Raw genomic sequence first — 26,761 nt, forward strand, 5'->3', positions numbered from 1 at the left:
GTTGTTCCAGATGTCTGTTAAACTGTCCTCTTACTTTTTTATTCATTTTTTCTTTTTAGCTTGAGTGATTTTCACTACTCTGTCTTCCCATTTGTTGATCTGTTCCTCTGTATCTTCTAACCTTCTATTGATTTTTCTAGTGTATTTTTAAATTTCAGTTATTGTTTTCTTAGGTTCTGTTTGGTTTTTTTAGTTTCTAGCTCTTTGCTAAACTTCTCATAATGTTCATAAATTCTTCTCTCTAGTTCTTTGAGTTCTTTATAATCATTACCCTGAATTTTTTTATCAGGTGGTATGCTTATCTCCACTTTTAATTAGTTCTTCTGGGATTTTAATCTTGTTTCTTCATTTGGAATACATCCCTTTGTCACCTAATTTTGATAGATTTTCTTTTAGATAGGTAGGTCAGTTACACTTCCCTATCTTAGAAACTGGGCATATGTAGGAGAAGCCTCATGGGGCCCAGAACTACACTCTTTACTGGTCACCAGTATAATAAGCATGGCTGGCCCCAAGCCCAGTTGTTGCCAAGTTCTGCCTAGTGCAGATATGCTGACCCCTGGTGGATGAAGCCAGGCCATGGCAAGGTTGACTGCTTGGCTTGGATAGTTCCAGTTGTGGTGCTGTCACACTAGTGGGCAGACATCATGGAGTTGCTGTCTGGAGACTCAGGGGTCCTGGAGTTGATGCTGGCCTTCCGTTGAGCAGGCTGGGGCCTGGAAGGTCCAAGTCTTCTGCCAGCCTACTTGCATGTGGTCTGGGTTCTGATGCAACTGGTTGCAGAGCTGCCAGGGTCCTGTAGTTGGTGTTATCCCAGTAGTGGTTGGGGCTGTGTCTGGAGTTGCCTAGGAAGCTCAAGGGTCCTACAGCAGTTGTTCTGCTCATGGGTGGGGCTGTGGCCCTGTGCAGCTAGTTGTTTGTCCTGGGCTGGGGAAGGGAGGTCACAGGACTGGTGCTAACTGGCTGTTGGGTGTGTGTGTGTCAGATATCAATGCTAATAAGCTAGAGGAAGCATTCCAAAATGACAATCACCAGCACAATGTCATCAGGGTAGAATGAGCTCCCCAAAATAGCTGCCACCAGCATGTACGTCCTCAGGGTGAGTCCCCAGTTACGTCCGGCCTCTCTGGGAGAATCTCCATTAGCAAAAAGTGGATCTGACCTGGGCTCTTTTCAAATTATTGCTTCTGCCTTAGGTCTTGAAGATTGTGATATTTTTGTGTGCACCCTTTATGAATAGAATCTATTTCCTACAGCACCCCCCAGCTCTCCTGAAAGTAAGCCATGCTGGACCTCATGTGACTCTTCCTTCTGATATAGGACTGCAGGCCTGGGGAGTCCAATGTGGGGCTTGGACTTCTTGCTACCTAGGAGAAACTCTTTAATTGTGATTATATTCCTGTTTGTGAATTGACTACCTGGGGTATGGATTTTGACTACACTGTGTCTCTTCCTCTTCTACTCACCTTGCTGTGGATCCTTCTTTTTATCTTTAGTTGTCAAATAGTTTTCTGCTAGAGTTCAGGTCATCCTCATCAATAGCTGCTCTTTAAATAGCTGTAATTTTGTTGTGCCCATTGGAGGAGGTGAGCTTAAGTTCTTCCTACTCTACCATCTTGGCCATGCCCCCTTCAATTATGAACATTTTTATGGCTACTGATCTATACCAAAACTACTCTTCAAACAGGTTTTACTGATTACACAGCAATTGCCAAATGAAAGGGAGTATGTATTTCTTTATATTCTTGTCATCCTTGCTTATTAGCATTCTTATTGTTAATGTAGCTAGAGTTTTGTAAAAATTAAAAATAAAACTATAAAAATAATTGAATGTATTTCAACACATCGAAAATCTTACAAATATTTTTGGAAATCTGCAGGCAACATCTGAAAGCTCACACATGTCAATTTGTCCACACAAACTGCTTAACATTCTAAAACAATTAACAGAAATTTACCTCTAAGCACTGTTTTTTCAGCATCCCAAAGATTTTGAATGGTTGTGTCTTCATTATCATTTGTCTTGAGGTAATTTTTTAATTTCCTTTTTGATTTCCTCATTGACCCATTGGTTTTTTAGTAGCATGTTATTTAGTCTCCATGTAGTCAGTTTTTTTTTTTCTTTCCTCATTTCTTTTCCTGTGGGTGATTTCTAGTTTCATGCCACTTCATGTCAGAGAAGATAATTGAAATAATTTCTATACTCTTAAATTTGTTGAGGTTAGTTTTGTGCCCCAGTATGTGGTCAATCCTTGAGAATGTTCCATGTGAACTTGGAAAGAATGTATATTCTTTCTGGATGGGATGTCCTGAAAATGTCAGTTAAATCTAATTTCCATCTTGTCATTTAGGATCTCTTGTTGCCTTACTGATTTTCTGTCTAGAGGATTTGTCCATTGATGTGTGTGGGGTCTTAAAGTCTCCCACTATGATTGTATTCCTATCTATTTCTCCTTTTATGTCTGTTAGTATTTGTTGTATATATCTGGGTGCTCCTATATTAGGGGCATATATATTGATGATTTTAATAGCTCTTCCTGAATGGATCCTTTACCATTAAATAGTGTCCTTCTTTGTCTTTCTTTATAGCCTTCATTTTAAAGTTTATTTTGTCTGATACGAGTATTGCAATGCCTGCTTTCCTGTTTTTTCCATTGGCATGAAATAATTTTTCCCATCTCCTCACTTTCAATCTATGTGTGTCCTTTGCCCTAAGGTGAGTCTCTTGTAGATAGCACACTGTAGGCTCTTTTTTTTTTTTTTTTTTTTTTTTCTCTTGCTGCCTTTAGAGTCTTTTATCTTTAAATTTGCCATTTTTTACTATAATATGTCTTGGTTTGGGTCTGTTTGGATTCAGCTTGTTAGGGGCTTTCTGTGCCTCCTGTATTTTGATATGAGTTTCCTTTAGATTTTGAAGGTTTTCAGCCATAATTTTTTCAAATATATTTTCAATCCCCTTTTCTTTTTCTTCTCATTATGGAATTCCTATTATGCATAGATTGGTCCACTTTATATTATCCCATAGAACTCTTATGTTGCTTTCATGTTTTTTCATTTGGTTTTCTATCTGCTGTCCATATTGGGTGATTTCCATTATTCTATCTTCCAAGTCATTAATTCATTCCTCTGCATTATTCATTCTGCTCTTTAGCACCTTTAGCTCAGTTTGCATCTCTGCAAATGAATTTTGTATTTATTTTTGCTCCTCCTTATATTTTTTAGTTCCTTTCTAAAGTAATCTGCATTACTATTTATATATCCTCTTAATTCCTTCCTATGCACCCTTAATTTCTTCAGTATTTTCACTATCTCCCTTTTGAACTCAGTGTCTATTAGACTGTAGAGTTCTGCTTCATTGTTTGCTGCTCCAAGTGAATTCTCCTGTTCTTTTAACTGGGAATGGTTCCTGAGCTTCTTAATTTCACTTATTTTTTTCTTTTTCTGTGAGTTTAGGGAAACCAACTACTATGGTCTTAGAGGGCTCTTTCTATGCAAGAGCACCCCTTTGTACTTTGTGTGTGGTTACTATTCATTTTCGGCATGGGAGTTTGGATATTTGCTGTCTCTTTCTTGATGTGAGCAGGCTGTTATCCCCCAAGTGTGTTTTTAGGGAGAAGGAGGCAATGGGCAGGGCTAGTAGTCAGTGCTTGGTTGCTGAGCTCTTAACAGTAGCAAGGAACTGCAGGAAGGTGGTGCAGCCTATTCCTAGCTGCAGGGCCTTAGGAAGTGGTAATGAGCCTCAGGCAGATTTAGACAGTGCCCAGAGCATTTGGCAGTTACAGTGGCAGGATGTGTGAGTTCCCAAGGGATTGAGAGCAACAATAGGTGGTGTTTGGCCATAATGCCCTCCTCTGTGGTTCCTTCTGAGGTGATTGGGGCCACAAGTGGTGCCTGTTCACAGACCCCTATGGCAGCAGGCCACGACCACCTCTGGAGTCAGAGATAACTACAGTGGTTTGCCCCTGCAAACTGTAGACCATGCATGACCCACCATGTCATGCTTAGCCCATGCAGGAGGTGCTGCACAGGCTGCTCCTAGTTGCAGGGTCCTGGGAAGTGATAGTGATCAGGAATGAGTGGGTGCTGCCTGAGCTTTGGCAGGAGCAGCAGGGCAGATGTGTTTCCAGGGAGTGAGAGCAAAAACAGGTGTTGCTTGATTGCAGTGCCCTCTTTTTTTGCTGACCTCTGAGGTGACTGGGGACACAGGTGGAGCCTGGCAGACGACTAGTGGTGGTGGGCCATGCCTCCCTCTGGTTTCTGAGATGAGTGCTGTGGTTTGTCCCGGACACCTGTAGATCAAGCAAGAGGTGCCACATTGCACTTAACCCCCATTGTCCTTAGCCCACACAAGAGGTGCCCAGCCACCTACAGCCTGAACAAGAGGTACCCAGTCTCCTGTAGCCTGACCAAGTGGCCTCTTGCCACTGTAGCCTGCACCAGAGGCACCTCACCCTCTGAGACTCTGCATGTGAACAGGGAAAGAGATTTCCATGGTGGTCTGCCCCTCTTCCTCTTGCCCTCCCCAACAATGGTGCCTTGCTTCTCTTGTGGGCCCAGACCTCCTCCCAGTTTCCCTAGGTTATGGTGTTCCTCTCCCCAGCCCATGCCATACGGCTCCCTAGCCCTTCAGGCTCTCTACACAGCCAACTCTAGACCTCTCCCTGGAAATGACCTCTGGAGCCTGAGTCTCAGCATTCAGCCCCCACCTAAGTGTCTCAGGCAGTGGTGTCCAGGCCAGTGGTGCAGATTTTCTGTGCAGCTCACTGTGCTTTGCCCTCCACAGTCCAGCTGCTGTGCTTTTCTCAGTGACTTTGAGGTCCCTCCATCTCTGCTGATCTTCCTGTTGGTTAGGTGGCTTCCCAGGGTGTGGCTTCCTATTCTCTTTAACTGCTCCCTCTCAGGAGTGCTAGTCTTGTCTTGATTCCTTTTTGCTCTCACTCTATTTTTTTCCCCCTTTTGTTCTATCCAGTTATTTGGAGGGTCTCTTGCCCCTCTTGGGGGTTTAAGGTCTTCTGCCTGGTTCAGTAGATGTGCTGTGCAAATCGTTCTACATGTAAAAGTTTTTTTTCTTTTTCTTTGATGTGTTTGTGGGAGAAGGTCTTACTCCTCTGCCATCTTGATCCTTCTTCAGAATTCTTATTTAACCAATGTTTAAAAAGGCATCTATCAAAGCCAATTTTTAAAGCAACTATATAAATCTAGGGGTTATTTGAAAAAGAACAATAAACTTAAATTTACCAAGAGAGTGCTGACGTTGGAAAAAGTGACTTTTAATATAAAGGTCCAAGTGTTCATCAAAAGGTGATAGATTTTTCTTTGGAATACAGAAAGCAAGATTACTAACTATTCTTCCCATGAACACACACAAAATGATCAACTGTTAAGGTCACCTGACTGTATTATGAGATAATATAAATGAAGAACTGGAAATAAAACCCAACCTATGCCTTTATTAATAAATGCAACTCCTAATACAAGGTCTCTGACCTACCTTTCTATTCATCTTATATCTAGAAAAGTTTTTTTTGAGAAGTAATTCATATACTACAAAATTCACTCTTGAAAAGTATACAATTCAGTGGTTTTTAGTGTATTCAAAGACTTCTGCAAACATCACCACTATCTAATTTCAGAACATTTTTTGTCACCCCAAAGAAAGCCCATTCTCAGTTACTCCCCATTCTCCCCTCTTCTCCAGTCCTGGCAACTACTAATATTCATGTTATCTCTACAGATTTATGGATCATGGACACTTTCAAAAAATGGAATAACACCATATGCAGCCTTTGTGGCTGGATTTCTTCATTTCAGTATAATGCTTTCAAGGTCAGTCATACTGTAGCATTCCTTTTTATTGATGAGTATGAATATACCCCATTTTGTTTATCTAGTCATCAGTTGATGGACATCTGTATTGTTTATACTTCCTGGAAAAATTTTTTGCCGATAATTTTTTTATTTTAATAGAGACCCAGTCATCTAGTCCTTGTTTGAAGCTTGTGCTTTTAGTATAAGGTTCTTTAAACCTTATTTTTCTCTTCCCACCCCTCCTCAGGTAAAATAACTATAGGGCTTTAGAGTGTATGAATATTCAACATTAAAAGACATTTGAAAATAAACTTCAAATAAGATCTCCAAACATTCCTGTCTATCCCAGTGTGTGTCTGATCTCAGAACAGATTTCTAAATGACTGATACATAATTGTACTTCATTTCTTTCTCTTTTAGCTAGGAAAAGAGTTAGAAGAGCCCCCAGTTAAAAACCACACCTCCATGCACTGTTTCTGCACACACAAGGGAGGGATAAGAAAAAAAATATATTTCCCATAGTTTGTGTATAAGATCTAGTTAATTTTGGATTTGTAAAGTTTGGCATTAAAGTACTTAAGAATTGCAACTGGCCTATTTTGAATATCAAAATATGAGACAAGATTTCTAGACCTAAATTTTCCAGAAGAACGATAGTAGTAACTAAAATTTGTCCTACTGCTATGATAATATGGTCTCCAGCCTCTACCTTTTCAGCCCCTCTGCTTTTTTTTCTTGTAAGTGGCTGTGGTTTTGTATATCAGGAAAGGCAGTGAATTAATACAAAGACATTTGGAATTAGGTCCCAAGAAAATGGTCCCTTCTTCATGCCCTACTGTGCACAAGGCAATCTTGGCTTTTATATTTTGCTTCTCAAGGTACTAAAAAAGGCAAAACATTTAAGAACCCAGCTAAATATCTTTGCTTCTAACATTCTTTTAAATTATCCATCGCTATCACCAGCACAACTATACTGAATTTGGGTCCTGACATGTTTAAAACAAGAGCACTAGCTTTGGACTCACAAGAGCAGAGTCTCAATCCTGACCAGCTACATATCAGTTTTGTGTTCTTGGTCATGTTCTTACCTTTTCTGGGATCCATATTACCTATAAAACATCTCATCTGTAAAACAGGAATGATAGATTCACAGAGTTGCTAAGAGAACTAATTTTGGCAACAGAGGTAGATTTCCTGGAACACGATAAGCTCCGAATCAATGTGAGCTCCTCTGAATTGAAAGTAATACATAAACCCCACTAGATTTAGACTAAAGAGCTATGTAGTCCAATATAGTAGCTACCAGAAATAAGTGACCAATAGTTATTTGAAATTAACTGGACTTTAAAATTCAGTTTTCAATAGCATCTATCTATCTATATACATGTACACACATATATACACATACATACATAAATATATAGCAGCATATATATATATATATATATATATATATATATATGCATGAAGCACCATACTTATTGCCTTCATTTACTGGGCAATGATGCACTAGAAGTGATAGAATTTCACAAGATCCAGAAGTCCAGAATTTTTGCCACTATGTAAATTTAGCAGAGAAACTATCTCACTGTGTTACTATTTCCCAAATATAAAGTGGAACAATGCTTTTACAGCAAGGTGGTAGAGATGGGGTATACTGAAATAACTTTTTTCTTTGTTTTCTTATCCTCTTCTCAGGGCTCCAAGATTAAATTATGCACAACACAGTCTCTAGCAAGGACCACTCTGATGACTCAATAGGTACAGGTCTTTGGGAGTTCCATATTCATAGCCATAACTTGATATTATTCCAACATACCTGTAAGTAGTTAAGAACAGCATATGTCAAAAGCGCACCAAGCTATCTGTAGGCAGTTCTTGTGGTGATGTAAAGACACAAATTAGCTTAATTGAATAGTTTTTCATTGGAAAATGGCCTTTTGTAGACTAGTAAATTCTCATAGGATTTAAAATACAAAGGTCAAAGATCCTATTTCCTTCTTATACATTTGTTTCACTTTAATGCCTAAATCTGCTTTTCTTAGGTTTGGAAACAATGATCTGTTGTTGTCATTCTGGGGATAATACTGCATTTTTTTTATTTATATAGAGAAGGGTTTAGCTAATTTTCTGTGAAGGGCCAAAGAGCAAATATTCTTTGAATATAAAATTCCTATCACAACTACTTAACTCTGCTGTTGTAGCAAGAAAGCAACCATACACAGCATGTAAATAAATAACATGGTTGTGTACCAGTAAAATTTTACTTACTAATGGTATCTCAGGCCTTAACTTGCCAACTCCAAATCTAGAAGGATCTGTAAGAACATGTTCTTCCATGCTCAAATTCAGATTGTTTTCTTTTTAATCACTAATATGATTTTCATTTATTTTAATTATTTGAACATATACTATATCCTGCAAATGATCACAGACTTTAAATGTTTAATTTAGAAATGTCAAATCATAACTTTTTGCCCCATTTTCATTAAGACCATGAATAAAAGACAATATAATTCTTTATGATGATGACAGTTCCCCCCCCCACTGCAGACAGAAAATTGAGAGGGATGGACATAGCATATAAATTGTAAAAGAACAAATTAAAAGTGATTCACAGATCTATTCAGGTCATTAAATGCTTCCTGGCTATTTTACTAATTCATGAGTTGAATTACAACTTAAATAGAAAACCAAAATTAAGCTAAGTGTTTCAATGCTATTAGTTCTTATGTGGACATTACTGTTCAAGACAAATAACATAAGGTCAAAAATTTAGACGACTCAAACAGCATCTATACAAAAAACCTGGTAACTTATATGCATGGGTAAGAACAGACTCCATAGGATTGGTGAAAAGTTAATAGAATAAAATCATGAAGTTTCAGGGTTGTAAGAATCCTTATGCAGTAATTTGTTCAACCTCATTGCTTTATGGCTGAAGAATGTGATCATTACCTCTTATTTTTCCTTTCTACAAAACACTGATTCTTCTTACCAGATCTCCAATTTTCTTATGGAATTACCCCACCCTTCCCTAATCTCAGTTCTGAGGTCTGGGTGAGGGTGGTCTTGTCCTCAGGCCAGTAAGTGTGTATTTAACTCAGATTGCACTCATCAGAGCCCTATAAACTCCTGGCCAGAAGGACTAGGTTCCTGATCTAAAACTGGTCATCTCTATTCTGGGATGTTTCTTGAGCTACAGGGAGAAAAGCAACCTTACTCCCTTTCTCCCTTCCTTTTCTCTTTCTCACCCCTTGCCCTACTCTTTCTCTTTTAGGGATGCTAAGCTTGAGAATATGTACCTGGGAAGGACAGCAGCCATTCTGCTACCATGAGGAAATGGCCTGCTAGAGAATAAAATCAACACAGAGACAAGCTGGCCTGAGATGCAGCATCCAAGTTCTGAGGCTCTGGATTTAGCCTTAACTATAACCCAAAATAGTCTTCTGTCTTTTATAATTACAATAACAAAATAATACCCCTCTTTTTTCTTAAGCTTGAGCTGGGTTCCTGCCACTACAAAGGAGTCTACACAAATTTAAGAGGTTATTCAGCTTAAAGAAGTGAATGTTGTGGGATGGTTAGGAATCCTCTAAGTCTAGTGCTTGTTTTAGAGATTGACACAGAAGATAAGCAAGTCTATTAAAATCTTGTGTACAAAGCAGTTTGGGTAAAAAGTGTGTACTATTCTTTAAGCTGTGTGAACGTAAGCCTTTACATAGGGTGAAAAATTCAAACATGTAGCTTTTGTCTGACAAACTACATGTTACTTCTTTTATAATATTAACTAGTTATTAAGCTATCAAAACCTAAAACACACCTAAATATTTTTTGTTCATTGTATGACAATTAAGAAAGGACATAAGAATGATGTATCAAATGAGTTCCTTCTCTTTGGCAAATATAAAATAATGACTTTTTAAACTTTTGTCTAGATATGAAATTTATGAAGCAATGAACAACTGTAAAATTTATGAACAATGTAAAAACTGGTGAGAAAAAAAACAACCAAAAATTTGGTTTGTAACATATTTGTACATTGAGAGGAAAACCGTTAATGTTGGCACTTGGGCCTCATTATATGGGGAGAGTTTATGCCTGTATATGTCATTTACATTATGTAAACTGGGGTCACATTTTAACATATTAGACTTACCTGGGCTTCTGGTAGTATATGATTTTTATTCTTTCATTAAATAATCTCCTAATAGGTGTGGTTGCTGATAAAGTTGAGTAGAACTGGAACAATCCTGGGACAACCCAGATTTTCTAATCTTAGAGATATGCATAATTCATAAAGGCTAGACTTTTAGTAAAGGAAACACTGCTTGAGGAATAAAATTGACTAAACTGAGAAATAGATCTTAGAGTTTACAAAACAGAGGACTTTATTTGAATTTGTGTACAGATCAAAATTTATCAAAATTTAGACAAAAATCTAATTCACATTCTTTCTCACCACAAGAATGGACATTATGCAAAAAAAGGCACATTCTCTCAATAACATTTTCTCAGGTGGTAGATTATAGTGGGTACGAAGAGGGGAGGGAAGACAGTGATACAGCATAATCTGATCTTCGATGCTGTCTCATCTTGAAATGACTGAATCAGTGATTTCCATAAGAATTCACAGTCTTCAGTTTTGATGTAAAAAGAGAACCTTCTACTCCAAAATCACAAAAAAGGCTTCTGGCTTTATTTTTAGTGTGAGTTAAACAGTATATTTAATATTAAGGCAAATGGGAGGACACATATATAGGATATTAATGCAGATTTTCCATTGTAAAATACATTTTGTAATATTCACAGATTTTCCAAACATGTTAGAATTAGAAATTGTAAAAACTGTTGCAGTTTATAACAGATGTTTGTTTGAATGTCTTAGTTGTACCTTTTTCACGGTTAATCTGCTAAATGTAATCTTGTCTGAGTTTTTTTAATAGCCTGTGACTTTTTTTTTTTTAATTAACACAGGATGAAATGTTCACCAAATTTACCGTAAATGAACCAGAGCCTGATCTCAAATGCTGTATATACACACAATGTCTGGCCATATGGACAGTTCTCCAAAGTTGGCAAAACAATGCCTACTGAGCTGGCTCACCAGGACAGAAAAGTATGAGAACCCAGGGCATTATATTATAAGGGAAATCAGATTATTTAGGCTGTCTAGATATCTTATTCAAGAAAAAACCGATTTAAGATTTTTTAATACAGTGCTTCTTGCTCTTCCCTTCTTCTGTTTTTTTTTTTTTTTTTTTTTTTTTTCCCCTCATTGGGATAACCATTTCTTTCACAGTGATGAGAGAACAATCCTTCTTATGGGAAAACTTCTTCCTCCGAGGGATCAGGACAAAGGCATCACTTCTTAGTCACGCTGGCCACAGCCTTCTTGGCTGCATCCTCCAGGTCGACAGCCGAAGTAATGGGGAGTCCGCTGTTAGTGAGAATGTTCTGGGCTTCGTGGACATTGGTTCCTGGAAGGGAGTGGGGGGATGATGTATAGTCACTGAAATGGAATTGGAGCTGGTGCCCTGGGAAGTTTGGTACAACCTGAAGTCAGAGGATGTCTGGGTCACATGGACACAATTTAGTTACAACTCAGTTCAGCTTTTATGAACCAGATCTGACTATTTAGATATATCCAGATGATGAATTTATTTTCTTCCTCTTTTTTACCTCAAGTCCTTGGTATTATAAAGATACTGCCTATATTTTCTCTGGCTTAAAGAAAAAATGGAAATAATGAGGTTCTTAGGAGACTGTGAACAAAGAAAGGTTACTAACCACTTGTTCAACTAGCTTCAAAGATGAGGAAAATCTTCTGAAGTGGACTTATCCCTTGATTGAATAGTCTGAATATGGAATCTAAAGAAAAAGCCTTGTGCAAAAAGAGGAAGAGAATGGTAAATCAGGGCAAGGGGATGGTGTGGAACACAGGCAGGAACACATGAGGGTGCTCAGGACTAATCCATCTGGGGCTTTCCACTGGGAAGTAACTTAAATATAGGTTATAGTCAGCGTTACTGACAAGAAAGATTACATGGCAGGATCTCTATCAAGTGATGATCCAGCTAGAAAAAAAAAGATGAAAGATAGGGCTTGCAAGAAACTAATGGACATTTTTTTACTGATAAAACCTGAAGTTTCTGCTGATAATCCAAACTTAAGTGGATTTAATGTAGTTTTGGCTCATGCTAGAAGTCATTTGTCTTAAAAAGTTCTCGAAACAAAGGTCCCAGCCATGACCTACTCCGAAATCTAAAGTTCAGAGGATTTGTCCACTTAAGGAAGCCACTGCTCTGGAGATAATGGTAGATATAACAAAAGGGGCAATGCCTGAACATGGGCATTGTAGCCTCCGATGACATCCCTTGGCCCTTCTACATGGGTCTGTACCATTTGCCAGCCAAGTTACCCCACAAATGCATGCTTTGGTGACTATTTAACATGCAAAACGCTTTTCTGTTTTTTTTTCTTTCAGTGTGAACAAGCCCCCGGGAGAAATGCGATAAAATTTAAGTGTCTAATGAAATATCTCATCCTATATCATCTCCTGTGCTTTTATCTAGTTAGCAAGACAAAGCCTGTTTATAAACGAAGACCTTGAAATATAGGCCTCAGAAGACCTCAAAGTATAAATAAAAAGGAGGCGCTTGGTCAGCATGTTTCATACAAAAAGGTGAAGGCCGAGTTCAGGAGGAATAGGTGAGTGAGAAGGTGATCCAGCACTGATTCTCAGGGAGCCTGAGTGCAACAAAGCAGTGGGAAGGGAAGCCCGGGCACTATGTCCTTGGCTCCAGGCTTACTCATGGCTGCTTTACACAGGAATAGGAAGTGTGGCCTCTAGGGCAAGCAGGAACCCGAAAGGTAGGTTGGGGCGGCAAGCAGGAACCCTGCAGCTGGGGTTGGGGTGGCAGGGTGGGTCACGGGACTTCTGGCCAATAAAGTATGAGCAGAGATGAAACACATACCCATAAAAATCTCCACTGTGGAGTTCCCGTCGTGGCTCAGTGGTTAAAGAATCTGACTAGGAACCATGAGGTTGCAGGTTTGATCCCTGGCCTTGCTCAGTGGGTTAAGGATCCGGCGTTGCTGTGAGCTGTGGGGTAGGTTGCAGATGTGGCTTGGATCCTGCGTTGCTGTGGCTCTGATGTAGGCTGGTGGCTACAGCTCCAATTTGACCCCTAGCCTGGGAACCTCCATATGCCCTGGGAGCGGCCCAAGAAATGGTAAAAAGACAAAACAAAACAAAACAAAAATCTCCACTGTGATTCCTCATATTCTCTTCCTCCGTTTTCTCCGTCTGCCTTCCAGAATGTTGCCAGCCAGGACAACTGTGGAAGGTACATCTATTCACATGTCAATGACTCTTCAGCATGGATGCTTTAGAAACCTTGGAGCAGAGCACCCCACTCAGCTCACTTATCCTCTTAGACCTTATACAAATGAGGTATTACATAACAATGTATTATGTTGCTTCTGACATTTCAGCATACGTCTGTTGTTACAGGAGCAAGCATTGCTATAACATTCTACTTTGTAAGTGTGGTAGGCAGCTACACTTGAAATGGTTCTCAAATGATCGATCCCCACTTTCTGGTGTTCATGCCCCTTAAGTGTGGGCTGGAGCCAGTGACCTGTCTCTAATGAATAAAAGTATTACAAAGTGATGGAAACTCACTTCTGAAACTAAGCCTGTGACTTCTGTCTTGTTCCCTTTGATTTTCTGTTTGTTTACTCTGATGAAGCCAACTGCCATGATGTGGTTTACGGGCTTCCCTAGGCAGAAGCTTATGAGGGAAAGAACTCTGGGCAGCCTCCGGCCAAAAGCCAAAGAGGCCTTTAGTCCAACCATGCATGAGGAACTGCATCCTGCCAACAAGCAGATGAGTGTGCCTGGAGGCAACCCTGCCCCAGGCAGACTGTGTGACAGGACCCCAGCCCTGGCCCACGCTGCGACTGCATTTGCAATAGACCTTGACACAGAGGACCCAGCTAGACCAACCCTGGATTCCCCACAACAGAAACTGTGAGATGACCTGTGTTCCTTGTGTTAAGTAGCTAAATTCTGTGGCAATTTGTATCACAATGGTATTTAACTAATGTAGACCTGAAGATTTATTATTTCATTAAGAACAACCCGTGTGTGCATTCATTTCGTAAAATTTCAGCTAAGGTCCCAGAGGCTGAAAAGTAGGACAGAGGATCAGAATGTGGCAGGTGTTGAGTACTGGGTTAAGGAATTCCCACATTGATCTGTAGGCAGCACTTTCACGGAATGAGGACGTGGAGTGAATCGAAGTTCTGACAGATACAGACGTGGATAGGTCTTTGGACTAGAAGGTCAATCAAAGTTAAATATGGAAATTTTTATTTCCTTCAACAGAGACATGGACTGGAGCTCTCTCCCCACCTGTCTGCCAGACTGCCAGGGAAGAAATCTATACTAACATATACAAGACTCTCCTCTTTCTTCCCTTCTCAACACACAGCTCCCAAGGCCCCCATGTATCACCTCAAGAGGCAGACACATCTGCCTGGACATTCCTCACCTTCTATCTTAATCTACTTTTCCTTGATAAGATTCCTCCTGTGGGTACAGATCTCACCCATGCCTGTCAAGTACTCTCTAACTGGAGTGATAGAGGGATTAGCTGTGCTAGTAACAGAATAGTAATAATAATAAAAGCAACAATAGCAGCTATACTTAGCACATGTTCTAAATATATTCTCTCCTTTGTTCCTCAGTAGCAGCCCTGAGAAAGCTACTATTATTATCTTCCTTTTACAGATGAGAGGACTGAGGCACAGAGAAGTTAGAGGCTAACATCTAGTGAACGTGGTCAGTAATAGCTAGGTAGCAGGGGAATGAGCATTCAACTTGATCTTTCACTGGTTTGAATAATTTCCAAAACCAATGCTTGAAACATTCATTCTGAACCTTGAATAACTTCTTCTTATGATTTTGTAAATATATGTCATCATTAAAGCCCTTCCATATTATTTAATTACTCATTTATTTATTTTGTCTTTTTTTAGGGCCATATCTGCAGCATATCGAGGTTTCCAGGCTAGGGGTCGAATCTGAGCTGTAGCCAAGGGTTCTACTACAGCCACAGCAACTTGGGATCTGAGCTGTGTCTGCGACCTGCACCACAGCGCATGGCAACACCGGATCCTTAACCCACTGAGCCAGGCCAGGGATCGAACCTGTGTCCTCCTGGATACTAGTCGGATTCATTTCCGATGAGCCACAACAGGAACTCCGCACATTACTTTATTTGACTCTTAAAATGACCTTGTGAGTTCAGTGTTTACAAGCCAGTTTTTTGTTTTGTTCTGTTTTGTTTTGTTTTGTTTTAAAGCCAAGAGCACCAAGGCTTAGTGACTGGCAGGATCTGACTGTCAGAACCCTTTGACTTTCTGGCTCTATTCTGATTTCCTGTGACTCAGGTTTGACATTTAAAACATGCAGCAGTTTCCCCTTCATGAGATCATTTGAACCTCAATGAGGCTATTAACTATTCAAAAGCAAGGATCAGGTACAACTAGGACATCTGCTCCTTCTAATCTCCCTTTGCGGCCAAAGCTCTCTACAGGCCCCAGCTCTACAGGGACTATTAATAAGGTAAATAGGTGGGAAGAGAAAGGCAGTGTGAATACACAGAGGTGATGAGGTCAAGTGAAGAGAAGGGCTGGAGTGACGCTCTGGAGGTCTACCTCCAACTCAGATGCTCCTCCTGGGGGTGGGGGGCAGCTTTATCACAGTTCCCGCACACCGAGAGAACTGTTTGCTCACTTTTAGCTGAGTTCCTTTCCATGTGTATGGACAAAATAAACTCTTCAGCACCTTTTTTTTTTTTTTTTAGATAAATAGACTGCTTTTCCTTATAACTAGCCTAAGTGGATTCCTTAGTTAATATTCTCTTCAAACTTAGCACTCAGGATTCCCAAGGGGGAAAATGACTGACAAAGAAATCTGTGAACCTGCAGACAAGTTGAGCCTATGGCTGCTGTATCCTCCACTCAGAGCTCTGCTGCCCTCTCTGCTTGGCAGACCCCATACATCCACAAGCTATCTATTTAAATGACATTTCTTTGGGAATGCCTTCTTGTCACACTTGCTAAGCCCCAATGTTGAGTAGGGGGTTATAAAATGAACTTCCAGAGTACCCCATCCATCTGAATGAAATGACAGCACTGCTGAACTGCTTATGGACATAGCTCTTGTTCCCACTAAACAAACATATACTTCAGGAGGGCTGCCCCTGTGAACTTCCAGGCTCAGCACGGTGTCCCCCACACAGGACGTGCCTGAGGATGGACTGGATAATATGGATGGGCTCAAACACACTAAGTGTGCCTGAGATAGCAAGTGCAGGCAAGTCCTCTTCAGATCACCCTGCTGGCTCAGCATCCCCAAGTAACTCTTTCATAAGGTTGAAACTGAAACCCCAAATGGCCTGAGGGAAAATAAGGAGGACTGATTCCCGATCTTAGTCTGACTGCTCAGGGGCTTCTATAGTGGCCTCTTTTCTAAGAAGGGTCGGTGGCAGCTGTCTGTGTTGTCTTTGAGGGAGGACTCCAAGCTGCCACCCTCTCACCCAGGCCCTGAGGACTTGCTCACGATTGATTAACACTAGTGGGCGGGGCTGGGGTAGGAGAGGGGGTGGGTCAGCTCCACACAGTCTTCTCTCTTGCCAGCTGCTCCTGCAGGGCCATATCAAAATGCCTAACTGCTTTATAATTCCAGGATCCACTAAAGTGAACTTTAATTATACTTACAGTAAACTTTAATTACAGGCTTAATTATTAAACATATACTAGGCATGCTCAGAACCAAGCAGTTCTGGAAGAGAACCTTGCGCTGAAATATAAAGCTCAGGCATAGGACTATGAGGAGAAAGGGGTGCATAAAGAGGGGAGTTAGAAGAAAATCTGTCACACAAGGTTCGGGGGGTGGGGTCAGAAACATAGGCAAGGAAGAGAGAAACACACAGAGAGAACAAGATGATACAGAAGGCATGGCAGAGCCAGAGGCAGGAGAGTCAGAAAGAGACAGAGAGAAGCAGGAGAGAGACACAGAAAAAGAGAGACAAGAGAGAAAGAGAGGGAAAAGAGAAAAGAGACTTTAGAAGGAACGAAAGAGGGGGGCTAGAGTTAAGGTGGAGAAGAGAGTAAGAGAGGGGAGAGGCACAGGGAGGGGGAGAAGAAGAAGAGGAGAGGAGGAGGGGGAGAGAGAGGTACTGGAGACGCATGAAAAGAGAGAAACGGAAGAGTCCAATAGTGAAGGGAAAAGTGAGCTTGTCAAGTCCCTGCTATGGCAGCCCGACCTTGACGCTTCCAACTGCTCTCTCATGGTACCCTGGCCAAGGACCCTGCCTGGGAGAGAGATTACAAGCTGCTTCTTCCTTCCTGTTGAGAGAGTAGCTGGAAGGGGAAGTGGGGACACACAGAGAAGAAGGCTAGAAAGAAGAACATCAGTCACTGAAATGAGGTTCCTGAAAAAGAAAAGGTGGCTAGAGGGAGTCTTTGACAAATGCTTCATTTTGTTAATGATATTGGGTGATTATTTCAGGGTAGTTTCTTCTTGATTCACAAAGTGGCTGACGTTTACTCTCCATCCTCTCTCATCTCTACTTCTAAATAGCTGCTTTAAACTGTGACGCACGAGTTCCAGAGTGTTTATGCCTGTGCACCCAATTACAAAGGAAACCGATGTCTTCCTCACATTTAAAATGTGCTGTTGACATGTTATAATATTTATTAAGCACTGCATTGCTATTCAATGAGTCTGCAGGACAACACTTTTAATAACCACCTATACAGATAACTGACCAACTCATGCTGGTCGAACTTGAGGCACTTCTAATATCTGCTGTCTGAAAGCCACCCAGCTAAATGGTTATCTACCTACTGCATGCCTTAAAGGGAGCCATGCATGCATGGAGAATCAAGAGGGACTGATTTTAAAATGAAATCTTGCTCTATTGACAGAGGATATTATAAAAAGAATAATAATAACTACTAAAATCTTTAAAAGTTCTCTACTTCTATATGATTTACTACTGACTTCCTGCCACTGGGTGGAGTGAGAGAGCTGTATACAGAGATGTAAGGCTCATTTATCAAAATGTTCTTTGCCTTCATTACATGGAAGAGATGACAGCTGTAGTGGACATAAATTACAGGGTTTTTGCTCAAAAGATGTACCCCCCCCCGCTCCCCAACACGCAGGCCAGCCTTTTGTCATAGGACTTAAAGAAAACACCTCCTAGTCTAAAAGTGTATAGAAGCTGTCTTTAAAAGTATTATTATTATTATTATTATTATTATTATTATTATTTATTTTGGCTGCTCCCACAGCATGCGGAGATTCCAGGGCCAGGGATCAAGACCACACCACAGCAGTGACAATGCCAGATCCTTAACCAGCCAAGCCACCAGAGAAAACCTTAAAGGATTATTTTAATAGGAATTCAGGAGTTCCTGTTACAGCACAGTGGAAACAAGTCTGACTAGTACCCATGAGGATGCGGGTTTGATCCCCGGCCTTGTCCCATGGGTTTGGGATCCGGTGTTGCTGTGAGCTGTGGTGTAGGTGTCAGATGCGGCTTGGATCCCAAGGTGCTGTGGTTGTGATGTAGGTCAGCAGCTGTGGCTCCAATTTGACCCCTACCCTGGGAACTTCCATATGCTGAGGATGCAGCTCTAAAAAGCAGCAAAAAAAAAAAAAAAAGGATTCATTTCGTTTTTTTTTTTTAGGAATACAATAGTTAGCACTTATTCTATTCAGTATATACTAGGTACAATAAGTATTTGTTGGATACATGAGTTAAGGTGTCCACAAATATCCTATGACTTTAATCTTCATAGCAACCCTTTAATCTTCATAGCAACATTGCTTTTTAATTCCCACAGTACAGATGAGACCACTGAGGCATTGGGATGCATAGAAAATTTGTCCAACATTCCCCAGCAAATCAGAGGCTGAGCCAGGACTAGAACCTGGTTTGTCTGAGTGCATAGCTACATAAAAACCATGCAGCCTTGGCCTTTTAGTGCTAGAAGGAATCAGGGATCCTTTAGGATAAGTCACTTGTTTTCCCTAGAAAAAGTTGAAGTCCAGGGATGGGAGATAACTTGGTCAAATAACCAGTGAACAGTGACAGGTCTGACTCTCAGTCTGGTGCTCTAAGTCAGGACAGGCAAACCACAGCCCGTGGGACAAATCCAGCCTACTGCCTCCTTTGTACAACCTGTGAGCTAAGAATAGTTTTTACATTTTTAAACAGTTGGGGAAAAATCAGAATAATATTTTGTGATACATGAAAATTATATGCAATTCAAATTTCAGTGTCCATAAATAAAGTTTCAGTGGAACACAGCCAAAGTGATTCATTTACAGATTGTCGATGGCTGCTTTTGTGCTATAGTGGCAGAGCTGAGGAGCTGTGACACAGACAGCATGGCTCATAAATCCTAAAAATATTTCGACCCCTGATTTGAGTGACTGGGTTTTTCTTTTCCTCCCCAGGGACAGGAGAGGTCAGTGGAAACAAACCAAATTCAATAAAGCAGAAGATTTCTTCTCAAACGTCCACTATCCCTGGGCCCCTGCTCCTCCTTCATTATTCTTTCAAGTGACAATCAGATATAGAAAGTCCATTTTCTTGGTGACATGTAAATTTAGAAAGCTTATCACATCTCTTGTGCCTTGTTACGGTAAGGTGAGAAAAGGAATACTTCATTGGACATCGGAGGTAAAGCTCATATGCAGCCGTGCCCCTCATTCCTTCGAGATGATGGGCATCTTACATCCCACACCTTGCAGACAGCCAAGTTGTGGACAGGAGCTCAGATAAAAATGATAGCTAACATTTATTGAGCCAGTGATCATTCTAGGTTATTTTAAAACTCATCTGCTCCTTACCATAACCCTGTGAGGTTGCCACCTTTTTACTCCCCCTTTCACAGATGAGGAAGCTGAGATTTAAACATGGCTCCCTTACCAACTAGCTGAGCAACCTAGGAAAATTACTGCAGCTGGATTGAGTATCTTACTGAAATACCTTGTATCCCAGCCCATGGGGCTCTATCATGCGCACCCACTTGCTTCAATGATTTCATCTTCCAGGGTAAGAAAACACTGAATGCTGAGGGTTGTGAGCATGACAGCCATTCCTACGATGCCAGCCGGCAGTGGCAAGAAGCTGATGGCTAGATTCTTTATAACATTTCAATGAATGGTGTACATGTGCTGATGATTATGCAAACAGGTTTAGGATCAAGTTTAACATGTAACTGTTGATGGTTAGGATAGGTACTTATGCTCTTGTTTTCAACTATATGAACTCTCTCAAAAAAGCAACAAAGATGCTCATGTAAACCAAAGGTAGGTTGAACTAGAACAGAAGGAACCCTCAGGCAAGCAGGAGCATGTTACAGTCCATACTTGAAGGAATAGGAGTGTTCTTTTAAAGAAGGAATGTTCATATGCCCAAACATTTGCATGTGGACTTCCCTTTTATGCCTTCCCCGAGTCTACTTCATGACATTTAATCCATGTACGTTTTAATTTTTGGGTGACTGCAGGAATTTTCAAAGGTCATTGTGGTGGTGTGAGGCTTCTGTCTGCCAGGCTGACTTTGGAACTCCACTGCTGCATGAGAAGTGACCTGCCATGCTTTGAATGTACCTGTGCATGCTTTGAATGTACCTGTGAGAATGACGGAGTAGACATCATTGCGAATACCTTCCTGAGAGGAAGTTTGATTCTGAGAGCTTAATATTGCCTGTCAAATGCTTTGTTGGTGCTTAATGAAATCTTTCAGAGCTGAGGATGGAGGGGGATTTAGCCATAGGTACTGGGGGAGTTTTCCAGAATCCTAGGACTTAATGTTGGCCTCTTCTCTACACTGGGCTACAAACCACACCCCACTGTCTGCTTCTGTAAAAGAACATTTACTATGGCACAACTATTCCCAATTCCTTTTGGCACCATGATGGCAGAGCTGAGTTATCACAACAGGGAATACATGGCTCACAAGGACTAGAATCTGGCCATTTACAGAAAAAGTCTGCAGACCTGTGTGCTATACAATCAAGGTTTTGGCCCTGTGGCTGCAGAGGACAAGAAGCCAGTCTCACTTGGTGCTTCTCCAGCTTGAAGTCCCCATTTCCTACTTCTGATGCCAGGGATGGCTGTATGTCTAGGGAAGAAAATTCCACCTGTGCTGTGGACCAACAATAGTCAAAACTAGGCTTAAGGGCCCTCAGTCTCTTTACCCACATCTGTGGTGGGCAATAATAATCACAGAATTATTTTCCACTAGCTGGATACAGTCTCAGAATTTTTCTTGGCACAGCACTGAAGGCAGCCACTGCCAATATAATAAGTGGCATGAGATGACAGCTATCTGTCATCCGGGTTCTAAAACATTCCATGAGGAAATCAGTCTTTCAGCTCCCAAACAGCCTCAAGGTGGTGCTCTCTGGGAGGGGCTTCTTAAAGGACACAACTGTTGTCTGTACAATAGCACAGACAGAATCTGCCTGAATCTTTTCCTTGATAGAAGTGTGTTTCTTCCCTCACCTTGACGGCTGATCAAGTATGATTTTCAAGTGTTCCATAAGGAAACAGAGGCATGAGGAAATTATCTGACTGGTCACTCAGAAAACACTCAGGGAAAAGATGGTGGTACTGTGAGGTCATAAGCAGTCCTCAGACCTGCCATGCTCCTTACTGAAGAGCCCCACCCCCAGCTTCTGCTCAGGAGAACAACTGCAGACTCCTGTTTTGGAAGAGATGTCCACTGCCTAGGCTGGGGCAGGCACCTGACCAGCAGGCAGCTCACTCCTAAGGCAGACTAAAGATCTCTGATGTACTTGAGAGGGGCCTTTCCTTCCATGCAGAGAGGCAGTAATTGGCATAACATTCCTTGTCTCTTCTTTGACTATCGCTGGCTCCCCAGTGGCAGTGGAGAGGCTTATCTGGCTGTGTAGTCCAGCCCCTTCCTTGGCGCTTCCTTGATCTGCTGCTCACAGTAATCTCAGGTCACCCCTATCCCTCAGGGTTTCTGCACAGGGCGATGGGAGGCCTGCCCAAGTTCAGCAGTGCCCATGACTGGATGTGAAGAGCTGTCTAATTCTGGGGTTCAGAGTAAGAAAGCTCATTGATGGTACACAATGAGGTGCCTCCTTCAACTTCTCAATCAGTAATGGTAATATTTTGGTTTCCTTAGACTTTTTTCTTATTTTTTATCAGGATCAGAACCCAGATGGGAAAGCATCTGCTGGGTCCCCTCAAAGACCCCAATGGCATGGCCTCATTGGATGGACTGTAGAAACAGTAGTGATGGTTATTGCCTACGCTTAAAAGATTGGCAGCCTGTGGGGTCTGGACGTCCAGGGAACACAGAGGAAGCAGTCCGGCTTTAGTGAGAGGCTGAGAGGGTGGAGGGGCCAAGGAAGAACAAAGGGAGAAAGTCAGAGTAGGTGCAATTCTATTAACACCTTACATTAAACTTTTTTATTAAGGTAGTTGGAGAGTCTCAAGTCATTGCATCAATAAGAACAAAACAGAACAGTGCATAATACAGAGACCACCTTCTTAAAGGAGTCCTAGTCCTGCAAGTACAGTGACTACTTTATTTAAGGTGCATTAGTCTTTTTCTTGTGCAAGGCAGCAGATGTCCCACATAAAAATTTCAGTTAGTCACATGAACTATCTAGGGGTAAAATGAGAACACAAATTGCCAAATATAGTAGATTCCTTGCCTGGAAACTTAAATACTAGGTATAAAAGCTTTAGCTAGCCTAATACTTTTGGGAGGTCCTGTGAGACTTGGTCTGATGTTTAAGTGTGGTGAAGCTTCAGCATTCAGAAATGTTTATCGATTGAGACAATGAGAGGGTTTAAGCCTTGATGACAGAACAGGATTGTCTCCAATGTCTCATCTGGTTTAACCTGGAGATGATGAATTAAACACTAGGGAGAAGATGCTAGTGACTAAAAGGAGGTGAGGCAATAGATGCCAGTGTGAATTGGAATCAGTCCCAGTAAAGAAGCACCCATGTGGGACAGTGTAGGAGAGGAGGTGAAGACAGGGGAGTGGACAATGGTGAGGCAGAAAGTGAGATGAGGAGCCGGGTGTGCAGAAAATGGGCACCATGAGAGTGGGAACAGAAGACAAGTGAAGATGAGAGAGGAAAATGGACATGCCCTTACAGAGAACATCAGAGCCCTGCTCCAGGAGCCACACTCCCAATGACAGTAACATCAGAACTGAAGGGTGGAGAGAGGGGAAGATGTGCTTGGACAGGCTGGGGTATATGTGGGGGCCAGGTCCCTCTCAACTTGCAAGGGAGCAGGGACTCAGGAAGGGAAAGAAGATAAAAACTTGGTACGGAGAATGGTCGGGAAATATACAGAGGCACAGAGGTCAGGGGAGTCATCAGACACAGAGCCAGCCACCGGCCCCACTGGGCATCTGCGCTCACTCCATCCAGGAACCTGCCATCCTTTAGTCCCTGTGGACTCAAGAGTAGGAGCAGCAAGCCTAGGGCTCAAATATTCTGAATGAGAACTTTTCCAGGCTAGTCAGCCACAGTCAACCTGCCAAGGTTCTTTTTGATGCGAGTCAAAGGAATAATCAAGGCTCTGTCTCTGGGCCTCACACCCTAGCATGACTGAAGACTTGCAGAATGGATGGCTGCCAAGTGGACGGATACAGCTGAAAGCTCTGTGGCTGTCCCTTAATGCCTGAATGCTCGGGGTTTCTTTCCTCAATAAGCAGACCAAGCATCATACAGCAATTTCCCTGTGTTCATGGTAAGAAGGACACTTGATTTGCCTTTCTCTGGCTCCAATCTGTTAGTATTTTAGGAAGCAAGGATGAGGAAGTGTTCACGAAGAAGTGGTGCTGGTGCCTTATTAGGAAATTAAAAAAAACAGAAGACAAAGTTTCTGACTCAGAGATGTTTATGTTCTCAACAATTTTAGAAAGAGTTTAGGGAACATTAGAGAGATTGGGAAGGATAAGGAAGGAACTCTTGTTTATAAAGACATCTGGCTAAAGAGAAGCAAAATGTTTATGTAGCTGAAACAAAATTTTGATATTGGGTGGAAAAACCATGAATTCAAGAAGATCTGGCTAAGAGAAATGGAATCCAGATTATCTAGATTTATTATTATTTCCTTATGAACTTAATTTGGAATTGTAACAAACACTTGAGAGAAAAGCATAGTCCTCTTCAGGCATATATGACACAGAAGTGAGTTGCAGATTTTAGTGGGCCAGCAAGAAGGAAAAGTGAATTCTAAACAGAAAAGTTGTCTTAAAGTTTTGGCAGATTCTGATTCACAACCATTAAACTTCCCACATGAAATCCAAAGCTTTGGCTAAAGCACGTTGGCACACTGAATACACCAAGTTGTTGATAAATATCTGTACGTTTCTAAATAGTATCATGGGTTGGGCTGAATTAACCATCTAGGTAACTTTTGTGCCAAGTATATATACATTTCAGAAAGGAAGGAAAAAACAAAATCCATTTCAGATTATTTATTCTTTATTCATGCCAGGAACAATTGTCTACAAAAGCTAAACTCTCCTCAAATGTGTGCTTGTTCAATTTAGCCAGGAGTCTTTTAAATAAAAATAATCCTGTGTCTCAGCTGGTAAACTCTATTCTGATAAGGCAAGTAAATACATGTAATTATAAAGTTACCATTTTCAAAGAGGAGAGTAATCCTTTCCTTATCCACTGGTAAAACAGCTTGTAATTATTATACAGCTGAGGACAAAGATTTGTCCACAAAATCCCACTAAATCAAGCCTGATTTGATTGATTAAAACTTTCCACATCAGGACATTTCTAATACACCATATATAGCAAGTCTTTAAAATGTGGGCCACCAATTGGTGAAACTTATGGCAAAGAACTTGGCTCTTCTAAATGGCCACATAACAACCAAGAGAGGCTACATTCTTTATTTAAAAGAAATAGTTAACTAGAAACAAAATCACATTATCAAGTTTTTGAACTGTCAGTTATCTTGGTCATTAAAAATTTCACATTTGGGGAGTTCCTGTGGTGGCTCAGCATGTTGAGAACCCAACTAGTATCCATGAGGATGTGGGTTCAATCCCTGGCCTCACTCAGTGAGTTAAGGATCTGGTGTTTCTGTGGTGTAGGTCACAGACACGACTCAATCCCACACTGCTGCGGCTGTGGTGTAGGCCGGCAGATGCAGCTCTGAATTGACACCTAGCCTGGGAACTTCCATATGCCACAGGTGTGGCTCTACAAAAGAAAAAACAATCACATTTGTTCAGACTATATAGCCATGTGTCAGAGTATCCAAAACTTAGAAAGCAGTTAATGAATATTGCAATAATAATTATTCACTGCTGTAGTTCAGACTCACGTAAGGTTTTTCTACCACACTCAGCTGTTAGGTGTCACTCAGGTTTTCATAGATGCTGGATGGTGGACACTCCTTTCTCATCTCACTTTTACTAGCCAGTCAATGGTGTGTGTTTGAGAATGTGAACCAATTTTAATACTAATAAGCATAATGATAATTTTAAAGTTTATTAGCTAAAACAAAGTGCTATGTCAAGTTAAACAGAAATTATCCCTAGAGTTGTCTAAAATGTTCCCGCCTCTGTACCATTTTCTCTCTCTCTGTCACCACAGACAGTGAAGAGTTTGCTCTGTTTAGAAAGAAAATAGGAACAAAACCATACTCTAAGGTTGGGTAAAATATAACTGAATACAGAGAGATTTGTGAGAGGAGCAGAATTTATGTTCTGACCCAGAGGAAAGCAAACGAAAAATTTACACTCAGTCTAAGAAAAATTCCTCAGAAGGCCCTCCAGTTAGCAGCTTCTTCCCCACTGGAAACCCTGAGGACAAGACTTGTTGTGACAGGAGATGTCTTTTGATTAATTTCCCATTTTAATTGAACTGTACTGTGGGAACAATTTCCAGCGCAGTGAGTCCTGAGTATGGTTTACTGGGGGTCTTCAAAATAGGGGTGATGTATTCATTTCCACATCTCTACCTCCACACAGATTCCACCTGATATTTCAGCTTCATCTCAAACTGGGGATGACTAGACCCTAATGTAATCCTCTCCCATTCTATCAAGTTTCCATCTCTGGCTCTCCAAGGTCCATCAACTATGCCATTCATTCTCCTGGTCATAGATTTAAAACCCTAGCTCCCCTCTTTGTCTCATCTCTTTTTTCTATCTCTGCTCTTGTTTCTACTCAGTCTTACCTCTCTGTGAGGGAAATCTGCCTGCCTGGATTTTTTTTTTTTAGGGCCTACACCCATGGCATATGGAAGTTCCCAAGGTAGGGTTTGAATCAGAGCTGTAGGTTCAGGCCTATGCCACAGCCACAACAATGCAGGACCGGAGCCAAATCTGAGACATACCTCACAGCTCACGGCAACATTGAATCTGTAACCCACTGAGTGAGGCCAGGTATAAACCCGCGTCCTCATGGATACTAGCTGGGTTTCTTACCGCTGAGCCACAAGAGAAACTCCCTGCCTTGGTTTTAGATTCTACCTAATAATAGTGTAGATTCTGGGTCCTAACTTGATTTTCCCAATCAGTTCTTTTCACTCATAACCTGTTCCTCAAAGCCATTACTTTCTCCCGGACAGCCACCTGGTCTATCCAGGTCCTGGCTTTCAGTATTGGCCATTGTTATGATGTCACTATCAACTCCCAAATATGGAATAATCTGACGACTCACTTCTGATCCTTTGTTAAATTCCCTTCTTCTCCCTTCTTCCCAATGATTCAAATCTCATTTCCATGCTCAACTTGGAAATTCTCCTTTTATAATATTTCTCTGCTAACTCACATTTCTAAAATAGTACTATGATTATAGTGGTCAATATCGAGTAAGCGTAAAAAAAGGGTATG

At 41.2% G+C, this 26,761-nt stretch overlaps 1 protein-coding gene across 2 annotated transcripts in view; it reads right to left on the reverse strand.

The window, feature by feature from the left end:
* The window catches only part of SUCLG2 (succinate-CoA ligase GDP-forming beta subunit), a 439,671-nt gene that overhangs the window by 162,774 nt on the left and 250,136 nt on the right, over nucleotides 1–26,761 (reverse strand). Inside the window, exon 11 of one of the 2 annotated variants that reach the window (XM_003132309.6) lies at nucleotides 10,742–11,288. The exons of the other annotated variant lie outside the window; for it this stretch is intronic. Coding sequence (XP_003132357.4) covers nucleotides 11,173–11,288 — 116 coding nt within the window. The 3' untranslated portion in view covers nucleotides 10,742–11,172. Of the gene's footprint in view, nucleotides 1–10,741; nucleotides 11,289–26,761 lie in introns of those variants that run through there. 2 annotated transcript variants of the gene reach the window in all.

Source organism: Sus scrofa, chromosome 13 (genome assembly GCF_000003025.6).
Source record: "Sus scrofa isolate TJ Tabasco breed Duroc chromosome 13, Sscrofa11.1, whole genome shotgun sequence".
Classification (NCBI taxonomy): domain Eukaryota; kingdom Metazoa; phylum Chordata; class Mammalia; order Artiodactyla; family Suidae; genus Sus; species Sus scrofa.